The following is a 24,911-nucleotide window of genomic DNA, read 5'->3' as shown; positions in this document are numbered from 1 at the left end:
CACCAGGAATAGGGGACAATGTTTGGGGCACTGGCCACACCAGGACCAGAGATTTGGGTTCAGGACCTGGCCACACTGGGACCAGGGATTTGGCTACAGGACACTGGCCACACCGGGACCAGAGGACCTAACAACTCACTAGTAGGTAAGACTACATACTAATAAACGCTGTTGTTTCAGCGACTCCCTAAGGCAGAGGGAGTCTTTTAGACAGGATGATTCTCAGTAATAGGCTGAAAGCCATCCAGCAGGTGAACTCATTATACGAAATGCTTCCCAGCTATTCGCTGGGGACATTTTACTATGTGCGCACGCTGCCCCTTTAAGAATGGGGAAGCGGTCCTGTGCGCATAGTAGGCGCGCTGCCAGGAAGTGCGGCGTGCGCAAGCAGGAGACATGCCAGCAGAAGGGGACCACAACGTGGGACCAGAGCAGTGAGTATGCCAGCATTCCTGCATGGAGGAGGAAGGGAAACCATGCAGGGAATCTGGCAATGGTGTTACATTATGGTGCATATTCAGTGCGGATTTCTAAATTGTACCACAGATCTGTGCATATCTTCCATATTTACTCATACATTTTTATGTTCGTGTTTTTTTTTTGTTGTTGTATGATCGCACCAAAACATTGACAGGCCTGAGGTTTAATTTGTGGAATTAAGAGTTCCCATTATAATAAATGAGTAAAATCTGCACCAGAAAGGCTGTAGATTTTAGAAAAAAAAAACTCAACCAAAACTGACAAAAAAAAAACAAACAAAAACAAGAGCAAAAAATGCTGCATATGGATGACGTTAAAACTCATCCACTTTCATAATACTGGAAAATGCGACAGATTTTACAAATGTAAAATCCGCACCAAATATGGGACATGTGAACCCAGTCCGAGGTCTCATTCATTAGTCCTTTTTTCAAGGATAAAACATGTACTCATAGTCTATGGTGCTTTTCACATGCGAGGGGTCTCCAGAACGGTCCCAGAAAGATGTTAGATTTATTCCTACAAGTCTATGGGTCCATGAAAATCATGTTCAGCGCAGAGATGCCATCCACGTATTGTCCGTTTGTGATATTTTAATGAGCAGGAGAAATTTAGCAACATTTTTTTTTGGCCATATGCAAAAACTGATGGTAAAAACTGAAACAGACCAAACACTGATGGAAATCTGATCCAAAACATTGATGGAAATCTGATCCAAAACACTGATGGAAATCAGTCTGTCTTTTGGCCTTATTCTAGAAAATGTTGCACATTTTGACATAAATCTGCACTTGCTCATAGCAGTATAGATTTCATTAACTGACATTACAAAAGGCTAAAACTGCACCAAAATTATTAATCCTTTACATACATTTTGCACAATGTAATCCAACGATCGTTTCTTTACACTGGCGTCTAAACGCCAATTTTCATAAATCTGCCCCATGGTGTTTACCCCCCTAAGGTATTTGACTAATAGGCTTTTAACTCTGCAGCTGATCATCGTGGTTGTCCCTTTAACTATAAAAAGACATCAGTCACGGGGACATAATGGTCCAGATGTGCGGGCGGAAAACAGAGAATGCGGCGCTTTAAAAACTACCATACTTTTAGCACATAGAGAATGATATGAAAGTATATGCACATGGATTTAGTCTACCCAAAGACGGTGCCGTATAAAATGCCTTTGTAAATGCTAATGAGCACCAATTGTTCTGATATTCAGGAGAAGCGACATGAAAGCATTTTTTTTACATATCAATGTTTCTTTGATATTGAAATCTTCTTCGCTCACACAATGCGGCATTGCGAGTGATTGCAGCAGCTGAAAGTTTCATGAAAAAAAAATGGATATAAATATATGATATAATGGGTGAAGTAATTAACGATCAGGTCATCTTTTTTTCAGGGGAACCTTCAGCTTTGTGTCTGGTTTAAATATAAAAGAGACTGGACAACTCTGCCCTCTAATGGCAGTCTGGAAAATGGCGTCCTCCAGGGGTTGGAAGAAACGGACTCTTGCTGGGCCTGTGTGTCGTATCCACAAAAGTGACTGATACTACGATAATCTGCTGTCCATACAGCCTTATTCATTACCGCAGCAGTTTCATGGTGGAGGAGCCGAAACAAGAAACAGGTTCCTTTTTTTTTTTTTTTTTTTTTTTTTTTAAGATCTGTGGAAATAATTTACATAGCAATAGACCCCTAGAGATGAAAAGTCAAAGTGCGGAGTTTTACAGAAAGTGAGTATGGAGTTTATTGGAGGGGTTTTACTTTAAAAAAAAAAACGCTCAAAAGATTCTTACTATTCCTTTGTATTAGAAAACCACGGTGCGGTTCATAAATTCAGTTTTTTGAGCATTTTTTTTTGTTTTTTTTTAGATTTTTGCCTGGTGGAGAAAAAAAAGGGCTTGTCAGGTCTTTAAAGCGGATCCTGATGGATTCCATTACAATTTAGGCGCTGTCCAATCAAAAGGCTGGAAAAAAACCTCATCCAAAACTATTCAAATAAGTTTCAAAACAGATGCAGGAAACAGTAAAAATAAATAAAATAAAAAACCTCTCTAAATCAGGAGCTTTTGCTGAAGTGGTTTCTCCTAGAAAACCTAAAAAAAATAACCATATATTCTACAGTATTCTATCTCCGTGGGTTACAACTTAAACATAAAGCAGTCATAGAAAATAATAATAATAATAGACTAGAAAGGTGGCAACTGTGCCAATTTATCACAATGGTGCACCCTGAATGATAAAGGGTTTGTCTGGGCTTTAAGGAAATGTTATCAGAAAATTACCTTGTCACTTACCCCATGTGCAGGGCATTACAGTAGCTTAGGTATCCATGGTTACAACCACTAACAACTAACTGTCACTATATGAGTGGTTGTAACCATGGATTTTTAAGCAACTGCAATGCCCTGAACATGGGGTAAGTGACATAGCTAATCAGAAGAACTATACTACATTTCTAATTGGAAGTATTTGCTAATATTATTATTATTACGCCTACTAGATATTGAGATAGGATCTTGGAGATGGGAATACCCCTTTAAACAATAACTGTTGGCAGTTAGTTGTAGCATCCATTAGCTGGCTAGGATCCATTGTTGCGCAGATCATCATGTGGCATGAACTATTTTGGATATTTAATTATTGGAAGGTGAGGTGGGACTTTTTTTTTTTTTTTTACTATTGACACATTCCCTTTAAAAAAAAACAAAAAACGTGCAGGGAATTAGAAAAAAAATCCCAAATTACCATTCACATATTAAATCTCCCACCGTATCAGTGATCCATGCCAGTCTTTGCTTTGCTGCAGCATTCACGTGCTATAGAGCTGCAGTCAATCACTGGCCTCAGTGGTCTTATGATGTATCGGTACATACAGGCATGGCCTTAGGCCAGTGATTGGCTGCAGTGGTCGTGTGGCTCTATGGCACAGAAATGCCGCAGACAAATAAACAAAGACCACTAGAATGGTGGGAAATACAACACTTGAGTATTAGTTATTTTTAATTTTCTGCACATTTCTTGCGGTTAGAGGTTTTTTTCCATCCTGGACAGCCCTTTCAATTGCTTGTGGGACCAACAGATTCTCTGATATTTATTATGCACAGATATTTTCCATTTGTAGGTAGCAGAGGAAGAAAGAGTTATCTATAAATGCCATCGTTTATTTACTTTATATCTGGGTATAATTCCACAATAAATACTGTTAGAAGACTGCCACTTGTGGCCACAGAACGGTACTGCAGTGCAACATAGCATACATGGACATTAGGACTGGCTAAAGTAGCTGAGCTCTGTATGAGACCATCTCCGGCAGTCCCATAGAGAATCAATGGAGCGGAAATGTGCAAGCTCGTCCTCCACTCCATTCAGATGGAGCTCTACTGAGCCATGTTCTCAGGATCGGTGGGGGTCCCAGTAGTTGGACCCCCAGCAATCGAAAAGCTATCTGCCCAGAATACCCCTGATAACACCATTTTGGTCGGGTTTTAGGTCAACCCTTTCAGTTCTGCTCAAATTTGTCGGAATGGTTTCTGGGAATTCGGAACAGTCCTGAAAAATTCGGGACAGTTAGCATGTATGGCTGCAGCTGACAACTTCTGATGTGGTCCTGGCAGCTGGACCCCCCACAATCAGAAAGTTATGGCACATTGTAGTGGCCTACTATGATGGGAATAACCTCTACTGCAGCATAGCGAGGTTATTCTCGTACCCGAATGAACCCCCGTAGACTCTCGGTGCACTATAGCAGCTGCTTTGGACTTCGTTACACCCATGACTCCACTCCTATCAATATGGTCTTATGTGGGACATCAAAAAATGCCCATGCACTAAAAGAAAAAAGATATAAAAAAATTACAAAAAAACTAAAATCACAACTATTGTATAGAACAGATTTAGCCATTTACACCAATTCTGTGCTGCACTGCATGTGATATCTGCAAATCTGATAGCGATCCCGAGCGTGGCCGCCACTTTCTCTGCAACTCAGGATGTTATTTATCTGATGAGCGTAATGGAAGCCAGGTATCAGTAAAACACAGATGGAAACGACGTGGGGAGAGTGGCGGCTCCTGCTGCGCCTCTGTGCTGTGTAGGAAGCGCCTCGTGGCTTTGTATCTGCACACAGAACTCACTGTGCCTTTTTGGATCTTGGATTTCCTCAGCTTCTCGTACACAAAGCTGTAATACTTTCAAGGACAAAACAGAAAGTTTTTAAAGAAACTTCCCTCCAAAAGCACTTGCTGCATATTTACAATAAGCAGCGTTGCAGTGTAAAGCAAGGCGACAGGAAAAATTCTAAACATGTTACTTTTTTAACTGATTCACGGTTTTCACACCGTGAAGCAGTTAAAAGAAGTAACAAAAAACTGAACATGTGCACAATAGCGTCATTTTTACATTGTTTTGCATTGCCGCCGTTATTGTGGCAGCTCCAGCCTTGGCACCTATAACTCTATACTGTTGGGAAGTTGCCCGGAGAATGAGCATGTCACTTTTCAAGATTTCCAAACCCTGAAGTGGTTAAAAGAAGTAACATGAGACAGAGCATGTGAATGTGGTTTTTACATTGCTGTGCACTATGTTCATTTTATGGGGCCGTTTCGCGGTGCGTTTTCAGGGGGATTCCTGCCTAAATTGCAATAAGCAGCAATCAGAGAAGTCAAGATGTAGCATTTGCTTTCAAAATGTAGATAGACACATTTTACTGAAATCCAAAATTATTATACTCACTGCAAAACTGCCATGATTAAGGAAAAGACAATCACCCACATATGAAATCAATGACAGACTGTAATATACATGTCAAAATTCAATGAGAACAGCCATCTGCAGCAAATATTTTCCGATGTAGTTGATAGCTCCCACCCAAAATCACAGTTACTGTAAATGTACCAACCAAATTATCTGTAAAAAATAGTAGAAAGATATGAGGAAACATGGAGCACTTGCAGGGTCTGGGACCACCCTTGGTGCAATTTTGCGCTCATTTGCATAATCAATGAATTGCTGCTCCTGTAATCACAGGTCATATTAACAGACCTAATGCTAATATTGTTAAGACTGAGGACGTTTAAAGGGGCCGTCCTCTGCTTGTGTTAGAAGAGTCATAACCACAGCTAACCACAGGATGTCCCGCTGTAGCGACCACCAGTGATCATCTGTAATCTGTGCAAGAACCTGGAAGGTGGTGTTCAATTCTGCTGCAGCACCTCCACAGGTGGGATGAAGCATTACACATTGTTCAATTAAGGCAAGCGCACATCAGGTCCTTCAGAAGGAGATCTACTCTGTAGGTGCGCCACAATCTAGCTAATAGATTAAAGGAAATCTGTCAGAAGAAAATGACTGTTCAAACCAAGCACAGGCGCTCGGTGCACCCTTGGCGTGTCCAAGCAGTTCAGTGCATCTTCCCACCTAGTTGATTGCCATCTATCTCCGACTTTTTCTCACTCCTGTAAATCTAGGAAGAGGAGGGTAGAAAAAGATGAAAAATTAGTAGGTGGAAAGATGCACGCCAAGAGTGCACCAAACACCTGTGCTTGGTTTGATCAGTCATTTTGTGCTGACAGAATCCTTTTAAGGTGTCCTAAATAGTGGAAAAGGCACAAAATGGGTATTGTGAACCATGCTACCCCTCTAGTAGACAACCATTACAATTTGACATGTGCAAAAAAAAAATAAAATAAATAAAGCAGTGCATGGGCTACTTATATACAGCATCAGTGTGAACACAACATTTTTCCAATTTATTAAAGCCATGTATTAATGAAAAAAAATGCTTCAAGGACGTCCATTATAAGGTTACGACTGAAGTAAGAAGGCAATCCAAGGTTTTCCTTACTAACATCAAGTACGACAATTCTCCATTATCGCCTCTCCTTCCTGAGCTGAAGATTACTACTGAGACTTTTGCAGATGTCAAGAATTCCCATGAAGATATTGCAGGTTTCTGAAGATCATTGCTTGTTTCTAAGCAGAAAATTGTCATTTGTATGGCTGCCAAGATCTCCACCCACATATTACCCCACTGATTCAGGAACGGTCTGACTCCACGGCTTCTGGAAGACCATAGTATGCCCAGCTGTTTCATTGTATGACAAAATGTACCATAATCTGATATTCCTTATAATCGATAGTGAATAAATACAAAGGAAATAGGTAAATTATTATTATGACTACAATGTAAAGTGCACAATAAATGGCTGTGATAGTTTATGGCTGCTGATTGCTTGGTGCGAGATAATTTTTGGACCATTACAAAACTGTACATGGTGGAAGATCTTAACCATATCTACGGTCAAGATGACTGGAGAAACGAAGAGCGATTAAAGTATCAGGGTATTAAAGGTCATTACTAATCACTAGAACTATGGAAATTACATTACATTTGACCTCCATCTCTCATTTGCAGAATGGGTTTGACCATGTTGAGAGGCACAATGGGGAGGGGACTGATTCCTTCGCATTCTGGGCTTAGGAGTCCAGTGGGCGGTTCTACTCACTGATTGACAGGTATCTGTCTGAAATCTTTGTCTAATAATTGGTGGAATAGTGGCGGGATCAGATCCTTCCCTTTCCATAACAAAAGGGAAAGATAACATCATTGGTACATTTTTTTTTTTTATAACATATTAGAAAAAAAAAAAAAAGCAGTTTTTACACAAAGCCCTTCTGATCTCTCCAATATACAGTACAGACCAAAAGTTTGGACACACCTTCTCATTTAAATATTTTTCTGTTTTTTCATGACTATGAAAATTGTACATTCACCCTGAAGGCATCAAAATTATGAATTAACACATGTGGAATTATATACTTAACAAAAAAGTGTGAAACAACAGAAAATATGTCTTATATTCTAGGTTCTTCAAAGTAGCCACCTTTTGCTTTGATGACTGCTTTGCACACTCTTGGCATTCTCTTGATGAGCTTCAAGAAGTAGTCATCGGAAATGGTCTTCCAACAATCTTGAAGGAGTTCCCAGAGATGCTTAGCACTTGTTGGCCCTTTTGCCTTCACTCTGCGGTCCAGCTCACCCCAAACCATCTCGATTGGGTTCAGGTCTGGTGACTGTGGAGGCCAGGTCATCTGTCGTAGCACCGCATCACTCTCCCTCTTGGTCAAATAGCCCTTACACAGCCTGGAGGTGTGTTTGGGGTCATTGTCCTGTTGAAAAATAAATGATGATCCAACTAAACGCAAACCGGATGGAATAGCATGCCGCTGCAAGATGCTGTGGTAGCCATGCTGGTTCAGTATGCCTTCAATTTTGAATAAATCCCCAAAAGTGTCACCAGCAAAGCACCCCCACACCATCACACCTCCTCCTCCATGCTTCAAGGTGGGAAACAGGCATGTAGAGTCCATCCGTTCACCTTTTCTGCGTCGCACAAAGACACGTTGGTTGGAACCAAAAATCTCAAATTTGGACTCATCAGACCAAAGCACAGATTTCCACTTGTCTAATGTGCATTCCTTGTGTTCTTTAGCCCAAACAAGACTCTTCTGCTTGTTGCCTGTCCTTAGAAGTGGTTTCCTAGCAGCTATTTTACCATGAAGGCCTGCTGCACAAAGTCTCCTCTTAACAGTTGTTGTAGAGATGTGTCTGCTGCTAGAACTCTGTGTGGCATTGACCTGGTCTCTAATCTGAGCTGCTGTTAACCTGCGATTTCTGAGACTGGTGACTCGGATAAACTTATCCTCAGAAGCAGAGGTGACTCTTGGTCTTCCTTTCCTTGGGCAGTCCTCATGTGAGCCAGTTTCTTTGTAGCGCTTGATGGTTTTTACAACTGCACTTGGGGACACTTTCAAAGTTTGCCCAATTTTTCGGACTGACTGACCTTCATTTCTTAAAGTAATGATGGCCACTCGTTTTTCTTTACTTAGCTGCTTTTTTCTTGCCATAATACAAATTCTAACAGTCTATTCAGTAGGACTGTCAACTGTGTATCCACCTGACTTCTGCACAACACAACTGATGGTCCCAACCCCATTTATAAGGCAATAAATCCCACTTATTAAACCTGACAGGGCACACCTGTGAAGTAAAAACCATTTCCGGTGACTACCTCTTGAAGCTCATCAAGAGAATGCCAAGAGTGTGCAAAGCAGTCATCAAAGCAAAAGGTGGCTACTTTGAAGAACCTAGAATATAAGACATATTTTCAGTTGTTTCACACTTTTTTGTTAAGTATATAATTCCACATGTGTTAATTCATAGTTTTGATGCCTTCAGTGTGAATGTACAATTTTCATAGTCATGAAAATACAGAAAAATCTTTAAATGATAAGGTGTGTCCAAACTTTTGGTCTGTACTGTATAATCTTGGCCATTCTGGCATAATACTAAACAGTAACACAACATAGACAGAACATAAGGTATACTCTAATAAGCTACAATTAAAGAAAAAATGTATATCAGTTATTTATGAAAAATTAAAAAAAAGAGAAAAAAAAAAGATGGATGTTCTTTACCTTGATGTTACAGGCCTGTTCCATCAGTCTCCGAGCATTCTCCTCGGCCCTGTAACGCTTTGGCAGCTGGACCCGGAAAAACTTTAACGCCCCTTCAAAATCAGCTTGTAGGAGGTCTTCCTTGGAAGTCTAAAAAAAAAAAGCAAACCAAAAAAGGATTTTGATGATTACCTAAAATTCTGTACAGATAAATTCTGATTTTCTCCAGCATGTTACAATACATGGGCTTTCAAGAGAAAATAATGCAATGACACAAAATAGGGAATACAGCTTTAAATTCTATTATTTTGTATGAGCCTATAGAATAATAATGGCTGCACTTTTAGGACCTTTTCCATGTTGATCCCAATACACTTGAACTCTAATAGTTAAAATTATCGTAAGTTACAAAATAACCCCCCTTGTGATACGTTACTATGTGAAAATACAAAACAATACTCTAAACCATCAACTCAAGATTTCTGTCTTTCTGTGACCTGAGCTTATTATCATTCTTTAACCTTTTCCCATAAATGCATGTGAAAAAATATCTTATTTGCAGGATGCAGGTGTATGGAGCGGACTCAGAAGATGAGCCCGCTCTATACAAGGTGGGTGCTGTGTGTATATAACGGTTGTGAGCGGATCTAGCTTTTTATTCCATTTTTTGAGAGGTAAAGCAATCCAAAAGTAGTATGCTGCCCTGCAAAGACTTGTAAATTTGGAATAAATGTACCGACTAGCAGCTCTTTACCCCCACAGTAAACATAGCACCAACGGAACCCAAAACAATGGAGAATTACTGGGTTTTCTTTTCTGGTTTTTTTTTTCTAAGCATTATATTGTAAATTACATTGAAATAGTAAATACAACTTGTCCTGCAAAAGACAAGTTCTCGTTCGCCAAAAACAGAAGTTATTGCTCTTGGAATGCGGGAATGAAAATAAAATAAAAATTAATAATAATAAATATTATATATACAAGCAAACAAATGATGTGTGTGTACATGTGTGTATATATATATATATATATATATATATATATATATATATACATACATACATATACACACACAAACATACCCTTGAGGGGTTACTAAACCAAAAGACCCAGAAATAGCGCATGACTGTCTATTCTCCTGACAGTACAGACCTTTCATCGTCTTTTCCTTCCCACAGCACTTCATTCTGCAAGATCAATTATGACCTGATCATGTCATCCCTTACATCTAATATTCCCACACTTCCTCCCAGCCGCCTCTTATGTGGCTCTTCAATAGACCACGTCATATATATTCACAGAAAAAAATAGGTATATCAAAATTATTAATAGAAAAACGAGCTTTGCTGTCTATAACAACCAATCAGACCACAGCCTTAATTTTTTAAAAGGCGTCTATTTAGTTAAAATCCTTCTAGAATCATATGATAAATATATTCTTCCAGTAACAGACTGCAGCGATGTATTTATTAATACCCGGCTGTCTATATACCCTTACAATGAGTCTTTGTCCTTATTTAGCGCTCTTTTGGCTGATTGGTCAGAGCCCAGTCTTTAGACTCATTCAGATACAAATCATTCATGTAAAAGTAACTGAAAAAAATGACAAAGAGACACGAAGGAGGAGCTCATAATGTAATTTGTATCGGTGCATTCACAGGAGCCGGAGGAGCTGAGCAGATGGATACACATTTTTGTTGAAATAGTTTTAAGAAAACTTGTATTTTATTCATTGACGTTCTTGGGGTTTGTATGAATATGGGTCCAATCAGTGATTGACAGTCTCCTCTGTATGATTGACAGCTATCTCTGCATGCACAATCACTGGTAGGTCCGCCCATTAGACTCCTATACATACAAACACCAGGGATGTCAATGAATAAAATCCAAGCTGGGCTGTAGTACCGGAACGGCTACTATCCGGTTAACGGAGCGATGTTGCTCATCTCGAATCACTGTTGACATCCAGCCAATGGTGGAGGTGAAAGCAGCTGAAAAGTAGGGGTGCCGGGTGTCAGACCCACATCAATCTGACATAGATGACCTGTCCTAAGTTTCTGGCTTCTCTAATCCACACCAATTAGTTGTGATCACCAGGGAAAGTTGAAGCAGACTGATGGATGACAATGTGATACATGGAGGTGTAGAGCTCGGCAATGGAATACCCCTTTAAGGAATTTCAATTGGATACTATCCCTTTAAAGGAGCTAAAAGAAAAACCTACACATAAGGCCCTATTCAGATGTCCGTGTTGCACATATGTGTTCTATACATGTTTTTTCACAGATACCGCAAATATCAATTATAGTCTATGGGGCTGGGCACAGGTCAGTTTTTTTCTGGCATCACAGATGAAAAGGGCCAATATAAGTCTAGGAGTCTGTGAAACGCATAGCAGGTGAACTATGTATTGAACACGTCACTGTTACGCTCACGCCCGGACTGACTGGCGTGAGCGTGGTTAGTGGTCCCACTGGGCCACGAACCGAGGAGTGCCTGGAGGAGCGTGACTAGGGGCCTCGCCAGATCCGACCACGAACACACGGCGGCTTAATCGACTCCGTGGTCTGAGGAGGGACGTGGGAGGTGGCCCAGGTGCTACTCCAGGTCAGACCACGGTCACAGCTGTTGACCCACACCGGGGAATGCAGGAATGGGCAGGCACGGCTGGTATGCAGACAGGTGGGTACTTGCAGGCACGGCTGGTATGCAGACAGGCGGGTACTGGCAGGCACGGCTGGTATGCAGACAGGTGTGTACTGGCAGGCACGGCTGGTATGCAGACAGGCGGGTACTGGCAGGCACAGCTGGTATGCAGACAGGTGTGTACAGGCAGGCACGGCTGGTATGCAGACAGGTGGGTACTGGCAGGCACGGCAGGTATGCAGACAGGTGGGTACTGGCAGGCACGGCTGGTATGCAGACAGGCGGATACTGGCAGGCACGGCTGGTATGCAGACAGGCGGATACTGGCAGGTAGGAACGCAGGCTGGATAGGAACCAGTACAGACTGGGATAGAGGAACAGAGCCGCAGGTGCGGTGGACAAGCAGAGCGAAACAGCAAGTGCGGTGGACAAGCAGAGCAGAGCGAAACCGCAGGTGCGGTGGACGAGCAGAGCGAAACCGCATGTGCGGTGGACGAGCAGAGCGAAAACGCAGGTGCGGTGGAAAAGCAGAGCAGAGCGAAACCGCAGGTGCGGTGGATAGTGATGAGCGAGTATGTTCGGTTAACCCTTTTCGCCGAGTATACTCGGCCGAGCACTGAGTATTTATAGAATGCTCGGGCTTTAAGTTTTCGTCGCTCCATGAACATGATTTGCAACTGTTTGACAGATTTAATACATGTGAGGAATGCTGGAAAAACAGGCATTCCTCACATGTATTAAATCTGTCAAACAGTCGCAAATCATGTTCACGGAGCGACGAAAACTTAAAGCCCGAGTATTCTATAAATACTCGGTGCTCGGCCGAGTATACTCAGCGAAAGGGTTAACCGAACATACTCGCTCATCACTAGCGGTGGACAAGCAGAGCAGAGTGAAACCGCAGGTGCGGAGGACAAGCAGAGCAGAGCGAAAAAGCAGGTACGGAGGACAAGCAGAGCAGAGCGAAACCGCAGGTGCGGAGGACAAGCAGAGCAGAGCGAAACCGCAGGTACGGTGGACAAGCAGAGCGAAACCGCAGGTGGGGTGGACAAGCAGAGCAGAGCGAAACCGCAGGTGCGGAGGACAAGCAGAGCAGAGCGAAACCGCAGGTGCGGAGGACAAGCAGAGCAGAGCGAAACTGCAGGTGCGGAGGACAAGCAGAGCAGAGCGAAACTGCAGGTGCGGAGGACAAGCAGAGCAGAGCGAAACCGCAGGTGCGGAGGACAAGCAGAGCAGAGCGAAACCGCAGGTGCGGTGGACAAGCAGAGCAGAATGAAACCGCAGGTGCGGTGGACAAGCAGAGCAGAGCGAAACCGCAGGTGCGGTGGATAAGCAGAGCAGAGCGAAACCGCAGGGCAGAAGGTGCAGGCAGACAGGACAGGGCGCTGTTCACATGGAACAGACTGGGAAACACAGGAAGATAGCTAGAACACAGGAGGTAGATACGGAGGCAGAGAAACGGGACAAGCAGCACCAGATACACACAAGGTACTTGCAATGAAGTAGCAAGTGGACACAAAACCCACAAACAGAAGTACAGAGACGAGTTGGAGTTAGTTGCAGGTTCAGACACTGCAGGAAAAGGGAAGGATCGGACATAGAGACAAACAGGTAACGGGCTAGGACACAGTTCAAACAGGAACTGAACCAGGAACAAGATACAGGAACGAGCCTGGGAACTCAGCCCCCAGGGTGGCGGAAACAGGCTAGAAGTCACAGATACAGGTAACAGGCCTGGGTATACAGCCCCCAGGGAGGCGGAAACAGACTAGAGCCGGGGGTTGGACCAGATGACCCAGGACGTCCCTTCCAACTCTACCATTCTATGATTCTATGATTCTAGAAGTCACAGATACAGGTAACAGGCCTTGGTATACAGCCCCCAGGGAGGCGGAAACAGACAAGATGCAGGACAGGACCTGGCAACTAAGTTGCACAGAACACACTGAAAGAAAGTGTTTCTCAGGCACCTCCTACTGGGTGGAGGGGGTTTAAGTATCCAGTGACTCACAGCAATAGGCTGGGGACGCATTAGGAGTGTGCACACTGTAACTTTAAGAATCAGGCAGTAACAGCGCCGCTGCCCTAAGCAATCAGACAAGAGACATGCACACAGCAAGTACTGGAGCAAAGTGTGCAGCCTGGACTGATAGGTAAGTTGGCGGTCTTGCGTGGTGGGAGATGGTAAGCCATGCCAGCACGCCGCCAGGGATGTTACAGTCACCAATTTCTAAGTAAATACACTGCTCAAAAAATAATGGGAACACTCAAATAACACATCCTAGATCTGAATGAATGAAATATTCTCATTGAATACTTTGTTCTGTACAAAGTTGAATGTGCTGACAACAAAATCACACAAAAATCATCAATGGAAATCAAATTTATTAACCAATAGAGGCCTGGATTTGGAGTCACCCCCAAAATTAAAGTGGAAAAACACACTACAGGCTGATCCAACTTTGATGTAATGTCCTTAAAACAAGTCAAAATGAGGCTCAGTATTGTGTGTGGCCTCCATGTGCCTGTATGACCTCCATACAACGCCTGGGCATGCTCCTGATGAGGTTGTTGATGGTCTCCTGTGGGATCTCCTCCCAGACCTGGACTAAAGCATCCGCCAACTCCTGGACAGTCTGTGGTGCAATGTGACGTTGGTGGATGGAGCGAGACATGATGTCCCAGATGTGCTCAATTGGATTCAGGTCTGGGGAACGGGCGGGCTAGTCCATAGCTTCAATGCCTTCATCTTGCAGAAACTGCTGACACACTCCAGCCACATGAGGTCTGGTATTGTCCTGCATTAGGAGGAACCCAGGGCCAACCGCACCAGCATATGGTCTCACAAGGGGTCTGAGGATCTCATCTCGGTACCTAATGGCAGTCAGGCTACCTCTGGCGAGCACATGGAGGGCTGTGCGGCCCTCTAAAGAAATGCCACCCCACACCATTACTGACCCACTGCCAAACCGGTCATGCTGAAGGATGTTGCAGGCAGCAGATCGCTCTCCAAGGCGTCTCCAGACTCTGTCACGTCTGTCACATGTGCTCAGTGTGAACCTGCTTTCATCTCTAAAGAGCACAGGGCGCCAGTGGCGACTTTGCCAATCCTGGTGTTCTGTGGCAAATGCAAAGCGTCCTGCACAGTGTTGGGCTGTGAGCACAACCCCCATCTGTGGACGTCGGGCCCTCATACCACCCTCATGGAGTCGGTTTCTAACCGTTTGTGCAGACACATGCACATTTGTGGCCTGCTGGAGGTCATTTTGTAGGGCTCTGGCAGTACTCCTCCTGTTCCTCCTTGCAAAAAGGCGGAGGTAGCGGTCCTGTTGCTGGGTTGTTGTCCTCCTACGGCCCCCTCCTCATCTTCTGGTGTACTGGCCTGTCTCCTGGTAGCGCCTCCAGCCTCTGGACACTACACTGACAGGAACAGCAAACCTTCTTGCCACAGCTCACATTGATGTGCCATCCTGGATGAGCTGAACTACCTGAGCAACTTCTGTGGGTTGTAGCGTCCATCTCATGCTACCACGAGTGTGAAAGCACAACCAACATTCAAAAGTGACCAAAACATCAGCCAGTTAGCATTGGTACTGAGATGTGGTCTGTGGTCCACACCTGCAGGACCACTCCTTTATTGAGTATATCTTGATAATTGCCAATAATTTCCATCTATTGTCTATTCCATTTGCACAACAGCATGTGAAATTGATTGTCAATCAGTGTTGCTTCCTAAGCGGACAGTTTGATTTCACAGAAGTTTGATTTACCTGGAGTTATATTCTGTTGTTTAAGTGTTCCCTATATTTTTTTGAGCAGTGTATATTTTTAAAGGTGATATTGGCATGAAATTCTCACCAGATGTCGGTAACAACCAATCCAATCCACACATGCAAATAAATCAAACCATAGATATCTATAAATTAAGTTATGTGTAATAATGAGGAATGACACAGGGAAAAAGTATTGAACACATGAAGAAAGAGGTGCAAAAAGCCATGGAAAGTCATGACACCAGCTAAAATCAATCAGTAATTAGAAAGCAATCCTCCCACTTAATGAAAAATAATATCAGCTGGTTCAACTTATCGCCTATAAAAAGGTGTCTCATTATCAAGGTGCTACACAAGAAACATCTCATCATGGGTGAAACCAGCGAGCTGTCTCAAGACCTTCGCAACCTTATTGTTGTAAAAAATACAGATGGCATTGGTTACAGAAGAATTTCTAAACTACTGAAGGCTCCACTGAGCATTGTTGGGTTCATAATCCAGAAGTGGAAAGAGCATAATTTCACCATAAACCGGCCACGACCAGGTTCTCCCCACAAGATTGCAGACAGAGGAGTGAAACAAATTATGAAAAGAATTCTCCAAGAACCAAGGACCACGCGTGGAGAGCTATATAAAAGATGTACAATCAGCAGGTACAATTGTTTCAAAGAAAACAATAAGTAATGCACTCAACCTCCGTGGCCTGTATGCACGCTCATTGCCGAACAAAAAGCATGTTCAATTGCGTTTAAACTTTGCTCAACAACATTTAGAGAAGCCTGTGAAATACTGGGAGGATATAGTCTTTTCAGATGAGACCAAAACTGAACTTTATATACCATAATACCAACCATGTTTGGAGGCCAAAAGGCACTGTATATCATCCAAAAACACCATACCAACAGTGAAGTTTGGAGGTGGTGACATCATGGTGTGGAGCTGTTTTTCAGCATACAGCACTGGCAAACTGTGTCATTGGAGGAAGGATGAATGGTCAAATGTACAGAGACATTCTTGATAAAAATCTGCTGCCATCTACCAGGATGATAAAGATGAAATGAGGGTGGACATTTCAGCAAGACAATGATCCCAAACACACAGCCAAGGAAACTCTCAATTGGTTTCAGAGAAAGAAAATAAAGCTGCTAAAATGACCCAGCCAATCACCGGACCTGAATCCAATAGAAAATGTATGGAAGGAACTAAAGCTCAGAGTTCATAGAAGGAGCCCACGGGACCGTCAGGATGTGAAAAGTGTTTGTGTGGAAGAATGGGCCAAAATCACACCTGAGCAATGCCTGCGACTAGTTTCTTCATATAGGAGGCGTCTTGAAGCTTTCATCACCAACAGAGGCTTTTGTATGAAGTATTAAAGGGGTTGTCCACTACTTATTATCCCCTCCCCAATGTATCTCCCCGGGGCCCATAAGTGCTTTTGCAAATACCTTCTGTTGCTGGCCACTCACAGGCATCACGTGACCCTCGGCTGCAGCCGGCTCTAACATCCGCTGACGTCACAACAAGTCCAGGCAGCAGCCGAGGGTCCCCTCTTCTGCATTCCATCGGTGGCTGCTGGGTTGTGGGCGGAGTTACCCAGCACGTCACACCCAGCATCCACCGTGCGCTCTCCCTCTCCCCATTCAACGGGAAAGTGCGCTGTGGATGCTGGGTGTGACGTGCGGGGAAACCCCGCTCACAACCGAGCAGCCACCGCAGGGACCATGTCACTGCTGTCACGCCTCACTTGACGTGACATAAGTGGCGGGTCACGTGATGCCTGTGAGCGGCCCGCGATAGCGGTGCTCACAGGCAGAACCTGCAACAGAAGGTAATTACAAACCGACTTATGGGCCCCGGGGGGGATACATTGGGGGATAAAAAAAAGTTGTGGACAACTTCTTTAAATACATTTTAGTAAGCGTGTTCAATACTTTTTACCTGTTTAATTTCTCATTATTACACATAACTTAATTTATGGACATCTATGGATTGATTTCTTTGCCTGTATGCATTAGATGGGTTGTTACCGACATCTGGTGAGAATTTCATGTCAATAGCACCTTTAGAAATATATTTGCTTAAAAAATTGGTGATGTGTTCAATAGTTATTTCACCCGCCGTACGTACAGCACATGGATGGCATTCATCTGCTGTCCATATTTAATATAGTAAAGTATAAAAGAAGAGTTTAATTTATTTCTTTGTTTATCCATATTTGAAAAACCTGATGACAAACGAATCCAAAACACTGATGACAGCGGGAGTATTTTTTTTGCACATGTGAAAAAATACTGATGTCTGAATGAGGCTTAAAGAAGCGTTCACTGAAGTTTTTTTCAAATGCCATTAAATGTGTAAAAATTGCCGACGGGCAAAACAGGTCACCAAACAGATCAAGTATCTTCTTTAAAATGTTCCTTCCATTTGGCAATTTTCCTGGATAAATATCCTGTATGATTATTTTTACATTGTCACTGTGTATATATCTGCAATGTCTATGAAACTGGAAAAATCTTCTATAGTATCAGCTTCCGAGACATTTTCCAATATCTCTATGAATTTTATTTATTTAAGACTTATGGGAATTTCTAAACAGAAAATGACCTATTTAACAAATCAGAATTTTGTGTTAAATTTATTAAAAAAAATGTTCCCAATGTTGTTGTTTTTTTGTGTCATAATCTGTATTAAAAATAATACAAAAATTCTTGCAATATTGGCACCGGCCATCAGGGCTCTTTTAGACTCTAACTTCCTATTCTTTCAAGAAATGCACATGTACATTAGTCACAATGTATGAAGCATCTAATAAGTGTGTGCAAAAGTCATTGCGAAGGGAGGGGAAGCAGGTGAGCTGTGACATCATCGATTGTGATTGGTAGATCCTCTGTTATCAGCTGTGCACAGAGGTGTTAGCCATCATTATAGTCCTGCCTCTGATAATCAGGAAACTGCTGAAAACTCTTCCTCAAAGGAAGTATGAAATCTAAAATAACCCCGGTGGCCAGTGTAAAAATTGCAGATAGCTATATATATATTTTTTTATAAAACAAACATGATATGAAAAAAATAGAATTTTTTTTTCTAAAATAGACGTAACACAAAACCTGATTTTTAAGATCATTTTCTGATGATAACTTCCTTTAAGGTCTATGAGAGCCTTGATGCAAGTCTTATAGGCTTACACTGGGAAAGCAACGACCGCGTCGCAGAGAAGATGAGATTCTTCTGTCGCACACAAGAAGTGAGGGAGATAAATATCAGATTTGGTTTTTGCTTCTAAATGACCAAATTGCACAAGATCCGGTCCATTATTCCCTTGATGCGCCAGAGTGGAATACGGCTCCTTTGTATTCCCTTTGGCCGTAGTTGATATGTTGAGTGCTTATAATGTCTAATGGTGGACGCTAACTTCTCCATCTAAATGTATCAACATGTCCACTTATCGAATTGAGCCCAATGACCTGTTGGACACGAGGCTCATTTTTTTTTTCTTTTAGCACAATCCTTTTACTGGCTGACCATGCAGTGCGGACCGCCATGCTAAGCTACTTTCTTCATCCAGAAGACGGCACTTTTTGGATTTTACATCGCACCACAGAACCATTCATTATAAATTGTTCAGATTTCTGTCCGCCTACTAGTCTGTAAAAACAAGTTATTCCCTAATCAAAGGATCCAAACCTGCTAATTGTTGGGGGGTCCGACCAGTGACCCAGCGATTGAAGATCTGGAACTACAGGAACTGAACTATACAGCATGCTCGACATTCACTCCATTCATGGTTTATGGGACTGTCGAAGAAAGACAAACCCTGTATTGGGCTTTCTCTAGCAGTACCATTGACAATGAATGGAGCAGAGGCTGAGCTTGCACACCTCCCCATCATTTAGCGCAAAGCCCCTTTACATGGAATTCCAGAGCTTTGATCTCAGGATTATTGAGGGCTCCAGCAATCTTCAATTTTTGTCCCCCATGAATAAGAGAGAACCTGTTTTATTTTTTGGCATAACCCTTTAGCTGAGTTTTCAGAGAGGCTCCAACGAGTCTTACGATTTATTTATTTTTTACAGAAAAGAGAGGAGGCTGGATAGGCAAACAAAGGGAATTCTCACTCCATGGGATTCCTTTACAGCAGATCTATCTCCACATTTCAAATTGCAAACCATATACTTTTTAAAATATATCTTAGACCTGATAAGGCTGGTGTATTTACTCTGAAAATACTTGTCAGAATGGCTGTATATTCTGACATTAAAATTAGCATTTTATCCAGCTAAAGAATGAATTAGCTCATGAGCCTAAGTGTGTTCATTCTCTGTCCACCCAGCCTGATTGATAGCTGCAGCTTGACTGAGCAGTGTGGGAATCTCAGCAGGGAGGAGGGACCCTGAGGAGCTGTCAAACAGGCTAGGTGGGTGGAGATGAGTTAAAGGATTTTTACAGCCAAACGGATGTGGATTTTTACAATAATGACAGCATCCTCATCAGATCTGCTTAATAACATATGCAAATTGTATTGTGGAATCTGACGATATATGCTGTAATAAGGTTTTCCCCTCTTACAACGTGATAGCATATCACTAGGGGATGCCATGTTGTGATCAGTAGGTTCTGATCTGGTACAGATCCTAAAATTGTAGGGGTCCAATTCAGCATTGTACCCCCCTTCTCTTTGTTGAGCTCCTGCCTCGTTTCATTGCCACTTCACATACACTTTTGAGCCCGAAATTTACAATGATCTAGACGTCAACCCAGAGGGAATTCCCGACTAAAATTATTTTCTACTATACATTTTCTTGCTTTTTTTGCATGCAGAAGTACATTTTAATGGCATATATCTAGTCAATACCTGGCAGGCTAGGTAAAGTCACATTTGTGACAAAAATGGGTGTAAAATGAACATCATAGAAATCACAGCTCAGGAGATTTTTGCAAGCTGAGCAAGTAAACCCAACATGAGGATCATTAATGACCGCTCATCCTCAGAAACCCATCAAAGGCCGAAGACGTGGGAATCTCTGCATTAGCATAGGAATGCCGGTCAATGAATGATTAACAAAAAAAAAAAAAAGATGACGGGGCCATGATGGGCGATTCTTAAGATTTGGTAAAGACCTATGATATGTATATATTCAGATTAATGACAATCAATATCTCAAACCTGTTGTAAACAACCCCGGTGGGCCACCACATCCCTCCAAATATTCAGCCTAACCCACTCCAATGAGGAAATATATCATATATTGGTTAATGGGTGCAACAGTTGGAGAGGAAGAGACACTTGGCAGGGTTGGGTCACGCAGAAGACAACGCCGGTGACATACAACCAAGTCATGCAGAATGAGAAACATGCAGACCCTGCTCCAGAAAAAATAAAAATGACGATGCAACAAGTCTCTCACCGCCAGAAGTCGGGGTACAAACAAACGATGCCCCATGCCCAGAAGCTCCAGGACACGACAGGCGTACTCGTTGACAAAGTTGCTCTTCTCATCCTGAACGTCCTGGGACTTTTTGACAGGAGGGGAAAGCTTAGGGGTTGCTGAGGTAAAAGAAGGAATGCTTTCCTCCATGTGGGGGTCCTTAAGGGAATCCCCCCACACATAGACTTCAGGAAGCTAAAGAAGGAATTTCTAGCAAGTGAAATGGTGGTGTTGGGCATCTAGAACCTGGTCATGCCACATGGAAGTATCCTTAGGAGGAACCCGACCAGACATCCATTACATGGCATGTGAAGAGTCATCTATGCACGTATCTATGATAGACGTAAAGGCACCATTAAAAAAAGAGCAGCGTCGGTGAAAGGGCAGAGTGACGGGATGGAGCCGGCAGTGGATGCAGAGAGGGAAGATCGGGGCCCAGCTTCTGTATGTGTGCGCTTGGCTGGAGCTGCAGGAGCGAGCGATGAGATCACTGCATCCACAGACGCCGCTGCTACAGCCTCTCATCATGAATCAGTAATGAAGGAGGGAGCAGAAGGGAGGTGAACAAGCATGGACGGAGGGAGGATGCTCCGAAAAGGATGCTGTCATCACAAACCAATAGGAAACCCCTTACTCCTCATCGCCCACACCCTTTTTCTCTACCTCCAGTGTCGCCGCTCATCCCAGTGCTCTTCTCTTACGTTTATCCTACAAGAAATTATTTTATAGGAAGTGGGGTCTGACATTATTGTACTAAAAAAAATGAAAAATAGAAAATACCTTATGTGCAATAATTAGAAAGCAGCAATATACCAAGAAGAGACACCCATGGGGAATCACCTGTATATACGGGCGCTCGTTTACGCCCATGATAATGGACTTTCTGTATCGTCAGAAGGTTTTAGGTCTTGGGTGGCGACACTAGGTAAATCCCTGACACAGACATGGCATACAGATCTGAAAGAAAATACAAGCTCTCCCTCTAGTGTTATACTTCGGATTTGACATGGAGCTTAGAGAAATGGGCTCTAAATAGTCCCCAGCCGCTTCTCCCTCCAAAGAGGTATATGAAAACTTTCCAAGTTCCAACCTTTAGGGGCCTGCAGGCGGGCGTGGGAAAAATCATCCAAGTTTTATCCAGAAAACTTGGAGGATTGTTTACTAATTTTCATCAGATTTTTATCCGTGTGGCATCAGTGTGTCCGATTGTCTATGTGCGATCTGTTTTCATACAACTACATTGACATGTACATGATCAAATACAAATACAGTTTCCTAGGTTTATAATAGAAAGATATCTGTAAAAATCTAATGGTCCGTGTGGGATCTGATTTTTTTTCTCGCACCCACAGACTTGTATGTGTGAGTCTCATCCAAGACTCGGATGATAGTAGTGCATGCTGTGATTTTATTCTCACGGACACTAGGGCCGAGAAAAAAAAATCGTTCATCTGGACAGCCCTATTAAATGACATGGGTCAGTGTCCTGTCTGATTAAAAATCGTATAGTACATGTCCGACTTATACGCTCGTCTGCATCAGCCCCAAGGGTAAGGGAAAAGCTTCTGCGTATTACAGTAGCAGCACTGGGAATGATATTTCACTAAATTTAATTTGCACAGTGCAGAGGAAATTTGCAGCATGTCCATTTATGTGTAGATATAAAAAAAAAAATCCACGGCGGTTTCTGCCACGGAGGTTTTCCTGCTATGGATTTGGCCGCGGTAAAATACCGTAATTGTACATTAACACAGGACTGATATGCAGCAGATTTTCCATGCTGGGATTACAACTTCTGCAAATCTCCCCTGCAAATTCTGTAGCAAGTCAATTGTTTTTCACTCTGCATGGGGTTAAATATGTGGCAAAATCTGCAGCAATTTTTGCCATTGTATAAAGTCCAGAGTGGATCAGTCCTGTGTAGATGTATCCAAAGTGGTTCTATATGCTGCAAAAATCCATTAAAACAAGGCTATGTCAACATGAGATTTTTTTTTTTTTTAAGGGTTTGTGCACATGACGTCTTTTTCAAGTGGATTCTACCTGAAATACCTCTGCAAAAAAAGAACATAATGCAAAGAAATGTAAAAAAGATTTGCTGTGCACATTGTTCAGTCTTTTGTTACTTCTTTTAATGACTTCAGGATTCCGAACCTTGAAGTAAGTTAAAAGAAGTGACCTGTTCATTCTTCTATATACTTGTAGAGCAAAGACATCAGTGGCCGAGCGGCCGCAAAAATGGGCAAGAAGATGTTTCACGAAAATGACCGCTGGCAATTTGCTGAAGCGTTTTCACCTCGGAAAATGATGGTTCGGCTGGTGTCTTAAAGATGCTGTGTGCATGCGCTCTAAGGCAGAGTCAGAACTACATCAGAAGACCGTATGGGGTTTGACTGCACCTCGTTGTGGTTTTGCAATGCGATTCACGGCCGTGAATTTTTCAGAAGTTAAATATATAAATAAGTATGTTTCAGCACGGCATGAAAAAAAAACATTGCAAAACCGCAGGAATCTGCAATAAAACCATGTGCGGTTTTATGTGGGAGGTTTTCAGGTGGGGTATTTTTTCTGGAGAAACTTAAACCATGTAATCCCATGGGAGGGAATACAATCCAAAACACATTCATGGTTTATATTTACAGGCTGAATTTTTCTGCAGCGTTTTCTGAATATACTGGGGTTTTTAAGTGTGGAGTCTCACCATAGGCTTTAATGTTATCTGAAATTTAGAACAATAATCTGCAACAAATACGGCACAAAATTGGCTGCCATAATTCTGTTTGTATTTTCTGCTGCAGAATTGTTGTTACTGTTGTGATATTTTGTACCCCTGGTGTGAATGCAATAATTGGCCACAAGTTTTTTTTTTCTCTCCATATGAAACACTTTATTTAACAGATCTCACATGTAAGGCTATGTTCACACAATGGATTTTTCATGGGCACCCTTGGAGTTGCAGTCTGATGCAACAGTGGCAAAATATAGTGAGAGAGCATGTGTGTTTTTGACCTAAACTCAACCACTGCATGTGAAGAAGCCATAAATATATGAGCTTGGTGGTCTCAGGAGCCGTGTGCTATGACAGAGCAGATCCTGGGCTTTATTGATCTTACATATATGTTTTTGCAGGTTTTCTTCTTCCTAGGGAGTAATTACTAGAGCCAGAGACAGGATGATTTATCCTTCAGGCTCCACTCCATGCACTGACATACAACAACCTAGGTTGGAGCCACAATAAAAGGCTCTGGTTTACAGACATACAGTTGAAACCAGAAGTTTACATACACTATATAAAAAGACACATTTGCATGCTTTTCTCAATATCTGACATGAAATCAGAATAAACCTTTCCCGTTTTAGGTCAATTAGGATTACCATAATTTTTAATATTTGCCAAATGCCAGAATAATGAGAGAGAGAATGTTTTAAGGCATTTTTATTACTTACTGCAAAATCAAAATTTTACATACACTAAGATTACTATGCCTTTAAACAATTTTGGACTGCCCATATGATGATGTCATGTGTTTGGAAGCTTCTGATAGTTTTTTTTGGCAAAATCTGAGTTAATTAGAGACACACCTGTGGATGTGTTTTACTGCACACCTGAAACACACTGCTTCTTTGTGTAGTATCATGGGAAAGTCTAAAGAAATCAGCCAAGATATCAGGAAGAGAATTGTGGACTTGCACAAGTCTGGCTCATACTTAGGTACAATTGCAAGATACCTGAAGGTGCCTCGTTGATCTGTACAAACAATTATATGCAAGTACAAACAAGATGGGAACGTCCAGCCATCATACCGCTCAGGAAGGAGACGGGTTCTGTGTCCCAGAGATGAACGTGCTTTGGTCCGACATGTGCATATCAACCCAAGGACAAAAATAAAAGACCTTGTGAAGATGATGGCAAAAGCTCATAAGATTGTGTCAATAACCACAGTGAAACGAGTACTGTATCCACATGGGCTGAAAGGCCACTCTGCCAAGAAGAAGCCATTACTCCAAAAGAAATATAAAAAAGCCAGATTAATATTTGCAAATGCATACAGGAATTAAGACCTTAATTTTTGGAGAAATGTCCTGTGGTCTGATGAAACTAAAATTGAACTTTTAGGCT

At 42.4% G+C, this 24,911-nt stretch overlaps 1 protein-coding gene across 2 annotated transcripts in view; it reads right to left on the bottom strand.

Annotated features, from left to right (window-relative positions):
* Positions 1–24,911, bottom strand: part of RABGAP1L (RAB GTPase activating protein 1 like) — a 344,846-nt gene that overhangs the window by 44,792 nt on the left and 275,143 nt on the right. The window contains exons 1-2 of one of the 2 annotated variants that reach the window (XM_073643398.1): positions 20,771–21,335; positions 8,968–9,096 (exon numbers count right to left, since the gene is read on the bottom strand). In XM_073643398.1, coding sequence (XP_073499499.1) covers positions 8,968–9,096; positions 20,771–20,941 — 300 coding nt within the window. In that variant the 5' untranslated portion in view covers positions 20,942–21,335. Of the gene's footprint in view, positions 1–8,967; positions 9,097–20,770; positions 21,336–24,911 lie in introns of those variants that run through there. The other variant, XM_073643396.1, reaches the window with a different exon arrangement.

Source organism: Phyllobates terribilis, unplaced genomic scaffold, assembly GCF_046119375.1.
Source record: "Phyllobates terribilis strain yellow unplaced genomic scaffold, ASM4611937v1 Scaffold_8__6_contigs__length_399053987, whole genome shotgun sequence".
Taxonomy (NCBI): domain Eukaryota; kingdom Metazoa; phylum Chordata; class Amphibia; order Anura; family Dendrobatidae; genus Phyllobates; species Phyllobates terribilis.
This window is presented reverse-complemented; position numbering and strand designations above follow the sequence as displayed.